This window comes from Crocuta crocuta, unplaced genomic scaffold, assembly GCF_008692635.1.
Source record: "Crocuta crocuta isolate KB4526 unplaced genomic scaffold, BGI_CrCroc_1.0 scaffold408, whole genome shotgun sequence".
Taxonomy (NCBI): Eukaryota; Metazoa; Chordata; class Mammalia; order Carnivora; family Hyaenidae; genus Crocuta; species Crocuta crocuta.
In genome coordinates, this window is record NW_027527444.1 from 4,849,827 (window position 1) to 4,857,283 (window position 7,457).

At 60.7% G+C, this 7,457-nt stretch overlaps 1 protein-coding gene across 1 annotated transcript in view; it reads right to left on the bottom strand.

Moving 5' to 3' along the window:
• The window catches only part of PTPRN2 (protein tyrosine phosphatase receptor type N2), a 639,986-nt gene that overhangs the window by 11,228 nt on the left and 621,301 nt on the right, over positions 1-7,457 (bottom strand). The window contains exon 21 of the mRNA XM_077761727.1: positions 7,225-7,289. Coding sequence (XP_077617853.1) covers positions 7,225-7,289 — 65 coding nt within the window. The remainder of the gene's footprint in view (positions 1-7,224; positions 7,290-7,457) is intronic.

Below are 7,457 nucleotides of genomic sequence, written 5' to 3' on the forward strand. Positions count from 1 at the left end.
AGTGCTTTGTCTCTCCTGGCCTCTGCTGCCCGGCCCAGGGGTCCATGTGGCCCGCCCGCCTGTGCTGGTGTCAGGGGCACACGCAGCGCACGGTGTGGGCTGCCGTGCGCACAGCTTCCGGCCACCTGCCGCGTCATGAGGCTGAGGACACGTGGACCAGTTTTTACCCAGAAGGTTTGCAACCTGCAGGGATCCGGTGTGTGTTCTTCCAGGAAAGAGACAGCGTGTGTCAAGTGTGCAAGGGGGGAGGCCATTACTTTGCACGAGGAAGTGGTCTCGCTGTCGTCAGGGAGGAACTGAGCGAAGGAGCCGAGTGGGAAGATGCTGCCCAGGAAAGGGGAGCCCTGGTGGGGTGGGGGTGGGGTGNGGGCTCGAACCCTCGAACCGCGAGATCATGACCTGAGCCGAAGTCGATGCTTAACTGACTGAGCCCCCAGGTGTCCCTTTTTGTGTTGTTTTAAAAGCAAATTCTGAATCATTTTTCAGGAGAAGCTGAGATGCTTCTGTGTTTTCATAAACAACGTGAGTCGGAAGCAGGGCTTCCGTCTGTGAGGCGCACGCTCACTTGTTTGTACGGGCGCGTGGGCCGGGTGCCCAGGTGGCAGTGAGCGCGCTGGTGGCCAGGCGTGAACAGGACGAGTGAGGGGGATGCCCCCATCCCGCTGCCTCCCACATCCGCCCCAGGAGCAGGTGTGTGGGGGCGGGAAGCAGATGCGAGGCAGCGACGGCGCGGGAGCCCCTCACGAGCCCCCAGCGCCCGAGAAAGGCCCGTGCGGTGACTGCGCCGGCGGGTCCTGGGACGGCGTCGCGGCTGCGGGGCCCCCGCCAAGTCCCCAGACTCACCGAGCCGCGTGCTCCCGCGTCTGCGCCGGGAGCGCATCCTGAGCCACTGCGTGGGTGGGACACAGAAGCCAGCCAGGCCGGCCCTGAACGGAGGGACGAGTCCTTTAGGGTGACGGGCACCCCTCGGCTCAGAGTGGGCAGGGAGCTCTGCGGCCCTCGTCTCCCTGCGGCCGGGCAGCCGCCCTCAGTCCTCAAGGACTTTCTGCTCAGGAAGTCAGCCATGTGGCCGTCCCGCCCCGGGGCCCACGGCCTGTCCGGGCTCGGTGCTGACGGCGAAGCACCGGGACCCTCTTCTGTGGACTCCCCTGGGCCTCCTGGGGACGGCGAGGGCGTGAGGCAGCACGGGGCCCACACTCAGCAGTGTGCTCTGTCCAGGCGGTGCAGGTGGCCGTGGGACTCCATGCAGAGTGACAGGGGCCCAGCCCCGCGCCGCTGCCCTGGCCGGACAGCACCTGCTCTCGCTAAAGCCTCAGGATCCCGCCTAATGCCACAGGTGAGCTGCCACTGCCAAATGGCCAGGGAGGCCCTGGGTGGGGACTTCCTGCCACCAGGGACGGACCGGGATCTCGGCAGCCTCAGGGACGTGCCCTCCCCGCGTGGGGCGGGGGGAGCGGGAGCAGGCACAAGGCATGAGCTGCCACCGACGTCTCCAGGGAGGGGTCCCGGCTGACAGCGGGGAGGCTGGGGCTGGCAGCACAGCCCCCGCGCGTGTGTGGCAGGGCCACGGAAGCCCCCGCGCGTGTGTGGCAGGGCCACGGGGCGATGCGTCCAGCACGGCTATTCCCCCAGCAGGGGGCCGAGCTCTGGCGCAGCAGAAGGCAGTGAGCTCACAGGAGGGCCGGCCCTGAACACCGCGGTAGGGTGGGTTGAACCAGGTTTCGTGGATTCTCACTGCTGTGCGTCTGCGTGTCTGTCCACACACAAGCCAGGCTGGGGAGGAGAAGCTGTGGCGGCCGCAGGAGGCCGTGTGAGCGGATGTGACCGAGGAGGCGTGGCAGGGAGGGACTGCGCACACCCAGGTCTGTGTGCCCGGAGCCGTCAGGCCTGCGCACTAACCCGCGACGGTGCGCCACAGGACGGAGACCTTCTAGGAGGTAACTCGTAGGCTCACGGGATGACGGTCACACAATCTCCCAAGTAAGTCCTGCTCAAGGCGCTTCTTCGAACTGGCCCCTCGGGGTCTTGTCATCTCCCTCACGTAGCCTGGTGTCCTGTGTGCGCGACGGAATTTCCTGCGATGACGGAGGTGCTCTGCATCATCCACCATGGCGGCCGCGAGTCACACGTGGCATTGGGCACGTGATGTGTGGCCAGCGTGGCAGAGGCACTGGTATGCCAACTCTAATTCACTAAGTAGGCACATGTGGCTAGTGGAGGGGTGCTGGGTTTAAAAGAGTTCAAGGAGCCACAGAATATTATTTAAGAAAGACATTTTGATAGTTGACGGCACTATCAGATACTTGAAAGCTAGCGGAAGAGTCAATCGTAAATGTTCTCACCACAAGAAAGACTCATAACCATGTGAGGCAACGAGGTGCTGACTGACCTTAGTTGGTGACTGTTTTGTAACAAATACAGTTATCAATTCACGTTGTATACCTGAAACTTACACAATGTTTGATTGCAGCTGTGTCTCCATAAGGTTACTTGTAACAGATCATGAGTCCTGACAAGCACACTCAACCGTCTGGCTGAGCTGTGTGATTTTACCTCCGTCTCCAAACCTAGAATCCCATCTACTGCTTTCACCTGCTATTAGCTGTTAGCATGTCTGGGGGCGGCTGGAGGCTCAGGCGGTTAAGCGTCTGACTCGTGATTTCGACTCAGGTCGTGATCTCACAGTTCGCGGGTTCGAGCCCCGCGTCGGGCTCTGTGCTGACAGCTCAGAGCCTGGAGCTGCTTCGGAGTCTGTCTCCCTCTCTTCCGGCCCCTCCCCTGCTCATGTCCTCTCTCTCTCTCTCAAAAATAAATAAACATTAAAAAAAATACATAAGAAAGTTGGGACAGATTAAAAAAAACCCTCTTGAGTGTAATTTCCACATTGATCATGTATTACTTTAGGGAAAATGCAGCTGTCCTCAGCTGAGTACACCACACAGAGGGGAAGTGCTCACACAGGAAGGCCTGAAGGGACACGCGCGGACGAGCTAGGGTCACCACACCTGCACAGGGAAGCAGGGCGCTGGGAAAGCTTGCGCTTTCTGCTTCACGCGTTTGGATGATGCTCCGACGTCATTGCTTTCATTTATTTTTATTTTTAAATTGTATTAAGTTAAAAAATGTAATTCCAGTGTGGTTAACATATGGTGTTATGCTCGCTTCAGGCATGTCATATGGTGACTCGTGCAGGGGAAAATCGTCATGACTTTGGGTTTGGCAAAGACTTCCTGGATACGATACTAAATCCATAGTGTCATCTGGGACTTCATGGAAAGCAAATGCTTTCATGTGTCGAGGATGCCATTAAGAGAGTGAAAATATTTTCTCTCATAGAATTTCTCCCGTTGCATGGGTGAGAGTATTTGCCAATCCTATAGCTGATGATGGGTTAATGTTCAGAATATATAAAGAACTTCTATGACTCAACAAGAAAAAAACCAAATAGCCCAAGTCAAAGGAGTTGACTAGACATTTCTCCAGAGAAAATCTCCACACGGCCAACAAGCATTGAAAGCTGCTCAGCACCACAGTCGCTGGTAAACACGAATCAAAACTACAATGAGCTACCCCTTCACACATTATGATGGCTGCTTCCGAAAACCCCAGAAAATAACAAATGTTGGAAAAGACAGAGAAACTAGACTGCGGGTGCCCTGAAATGGCGGGGCCGCCGTGGAGAATGGTGTGGCTGTTCCTCGAGAGGGGAAACACGATTCCATGTGACCCAGCAACTCCGCTCTGGGTCTGCACCCCACGCAAGGGAAAGCAGAAACGCAGAGGGCTGTCCGAGCACCCACATTCACAGCAGCAGCACGCACTGTGGTCGGAAGTTGGAAGCCACCTGAGTGCCCACGGGCAGGTGGTGGGTACACAGAACGTGGCCTCTGCACACGACGGAGGGCGGCCAGCCCTCAAAAGGACGGAAGTTCTGCTGCCTGCTCCATAGTGGGCCTGGAGGACGCTATTCTAGGTGCGGGAGTCCAGTCCCAGGGGGACGAGCACCGTGTGATGCCATCGTGAGGCCCCTAGGCCCCCCCCACAGAGACTGCGAGTGGGTGGGAGGTGGTGCGTCCCTCACCGAGATGCTGGTGGCCGAGGTGCACGTGTGAGCAAAATGCGACTGCCGATGGGGATGAGGTGTTGGACACACGGCCGCGCAGGCGCCGGTGGGTTGGGTGATGCACACCACACGGTGAGGTCCCCAGTCCCCAGTCCCCTGACAATAAAGGACACGCCTCCCTGAACGCACACTGGGCTTTCTGAACAGCAGGCGCCGCGGGGAGGCGGTGGCGTTCACTCACTGCAGCGCCGTGGCCGGGTGGGGGTCCGTGATGGTCCCCACAAGTGACACGGCCGGTAAGCAGCCACCACTTCACGGTGGCCCGGCAAGAACGGCCCTGGGGAGGCTCCGTCCGCCTGGCGCTCACGATTCCTTCAAACAACTGCGATGAGAAAACAAACAAGCCTGGCCAGAGAGACGCCCCTGACACACAGGGACAAAGCACAGCTCTGGGAAACACCTCGCTGCGAGAGCGCTCTGCGGGGGGAGAGCAGCGCGCTCCCCAAACTGGGTCTGATGCAAAGTACGCCACGAGCCGGAAGTGCCCCGGCTGCCATGGCAGAGACGCGCAGAAGAGGGTCACGGCCAGGCTGGGGCGGCCCGTTTGCTTTGATTTCAACCCGCCTTGTCCGCCTGCTAACAAACCAGGCAGTGGAGAAAGCACCTGAGTGACACCTCGCTCATTCTCAGAGGCCCCGGCAGAGCACGGGGTCCCCGGGGCCGTGTGAATGCTGCACGGGGCCCGCACGCCCCTGCCCTGCGGGCCACGTCCGGGTCCTGCGTCAGCGCTGGCCGCGCCGGGGAGCTTGCGAAAGGCATTCTTTGGTTCTCGTGCAGTTCGTTCCTTCGAAGAAAAGGAAAACGGAAGAAAGGTTTCGTGTCCAGGCTCCGGGCCTTTGATCATTTGATGAGTGCGGGGTCTGCACACGGCCTCTGGCTCTCAGGCTGGACAAAGGCGGCCCGGGCGCCGTGGGCAGGGCGAGCTCGGCCAGAACAAAACCCGGCCGGCAGCGCAGTGTGGTGGCCTGGGAAAGACCCACCTCGGCCTGCGAGGGGCCGTCCTGCCCTTTGATCTCTCCTGAGCCCTCAGCCCAGGCCCCCGGTCAGGGGGTTTCCCAGCACACGCCCCCTGGGCGGAGGGGAGCAGGTCAAGGACAGAACGGGGGTGACCGATCCCGGCAAGGGCCTGGAGGCCGCCCTCTGTGGCCGGCTCCCCCTGGCTGGGCTCCATTGTCGTCGGCCGCCCGCACTCGAGGTGGAATGTGACGTGACACGGTGCAGCGGAGCGGTCGGTGCCGGGCGGGGGCTGGGACAATGCCACCGGCCCCGCCCCCAGCCGGTCCTCAGGCTGGAACGTCCTTGGCGGAGCCTCTTGTGAAGCGGGGCCTGCGCCTCTTAGAAGGGCCCCGGGGCGACCCCGCAGTTCTGGGAAAGCGGTGGCGAGCGGGGCTCTACCCTGACGCGAACCCACAGAGGCAGCGGCTCAGACACGAGCGGGTCTGCGTCCTTCGGGAGGAATTCTGATGTAACAGGAGGCAGAGAACGGAGGGAAGGCCGGTGTGAGTGAAGGAACGGAATTCAGGTGAGGGCTCCGAGCCCCCAGTGACTGCAAACTTGCACATGAAAAGATGTATTTGATAAGACGCAGGGGCATTAGTAGGTTGGAAACTTTTAACTAAAAAAGTTAGGGTTATGCTCTGCTCTAAATCCGAACATGTCATTAAACACAGTGTCAGATCCTTCTTCCTTTTGCTTCAGCCTCTTTGCTTGCCCACGGCCTGCACTCAGCTCATGGAGGCTGCTTACAATAGTACTGGAGGGCGCCAAGCCGCTTTCAGTCTCCCCCCGGGCGTCCAGCCAGGAAGCCGCGGAAGCCAAGCGGGCGCCGGCGGCCCTGTTCGTCCTGGTCCTCAGCGTACGACCGCGGGGCGCAGGTGCTCCCGCACACCTGTACCTTAGAGTTGCCAGCATCTGCGTGAAAATGTACTGGAACTCATTTCTTTTTTTTAAATTATTACAATTTTTTAAACGTTTGCTTATTTTTGAGAAAGCGTGAGCAGGGGAGGGGCAGAGAGAGGGAGACACAGAATCTGAAGCAGCTCCAGGCTCTGAGCTGTCAGCACAGAGCCCGACGCGGGGCTCGAACCCACAGACACGAGATCGTGACCTGAGCCACGTCGGACGCTCAGCCGACAGGCCCCCAGGTGCCCTGGACTCATTTCTATGATCAGCGTCTGCTCCTGTTTCTGGAAGGCGGGGGCCTGTCTGTGCGGACGTGTGTGTGTGTGTGTGTGTGGAGGGGGGCACACTGGTTCATGGGGGAGAGAGAGGGGAGGTGCCCCCGTAGCTGGGCCTCCTTCCACAGCCCGTGGGACCTGCACCACCGGAGAGGCGGGGTTTTCTCGGAGCAGCTTCGGGAAGGCAGCAGGATTCCTCGGTTGCCATGGCGATTTGCATGTGACTGTCCAAGAGGCGGGCCCAACACGAGTGTCTCCCTGAGCTGGACTGTGGGGCACACTCCCTGGTCCCTAAGGAGACCCCTCATGGGTTTGTTCCTGAGGCCACGTCCTGGGAGATGCAGACTAGCTCAGTGTCCCACGTCGTGCGAGCGAAGGGGCCGGAGGGTTAAGCTCTGCCCTCCCCGTGCTGCTCCCCGTGGCCCCTGCTCCCGGGCACTGCGGGCACCCGTGCTTTCTGGCGGTGACGCTCCGGGTGCAAGTCCCCTTGCTGCGTGTGGAGGAGGAGATCCAGGAGGGGAGGCCGCTTCGGTGTGAGTGTGTTGGACGGGGTGTTTGGGGTGTCACGTGGGATAAGACGGGTCGAGTCGGCCGCAGTCACCCCCAGAGGTTTAGGGGAGTCTGGAGTGACCCACACTACTCTGCAGCTGGGCTACGCCAGCCCTTCAAGGACGCCACGAACTGCACTGAAAGACCCACGCGTTGCCTTTGCCCCGTCGCCACGCTCCTCACGACTCGCCCGCAGGTAGTCACCCGGCCCCTACTGTGCGCCAGGCCCCCGCCCTCAGAAATAGCGTGCTTGCTGCAAGCGGATTCGGAAGGGACAAGCGCTGATGCCCCCCGAGGCCGCGAGAGCGTCGCCCCAGGTTGCCACAGCAGCGCCAGCCCAGCTCGCCCGACAAAGCAGCCCGCTGGGCGCCTCACCTTTGGCCATCTTGTTGAGAACCATGTCGATCAGGACGTAGGTGCCGCTCCTGCCCGCGCCGTCGCTGCCAACGGAAGGGGAGAGGTGAGAACACGCCGGGGCCACGTGAACCGCGCCCACCAGAGCCAGCAGACAGCCCGTTCCCCCTGCATCGAAGGGGAGTTGTGCGGGGGGAGGGCACCGTGAATGTGGGAGACAGAGGAAGAAAGCGGGGAGAGAGAGGATCACTGGG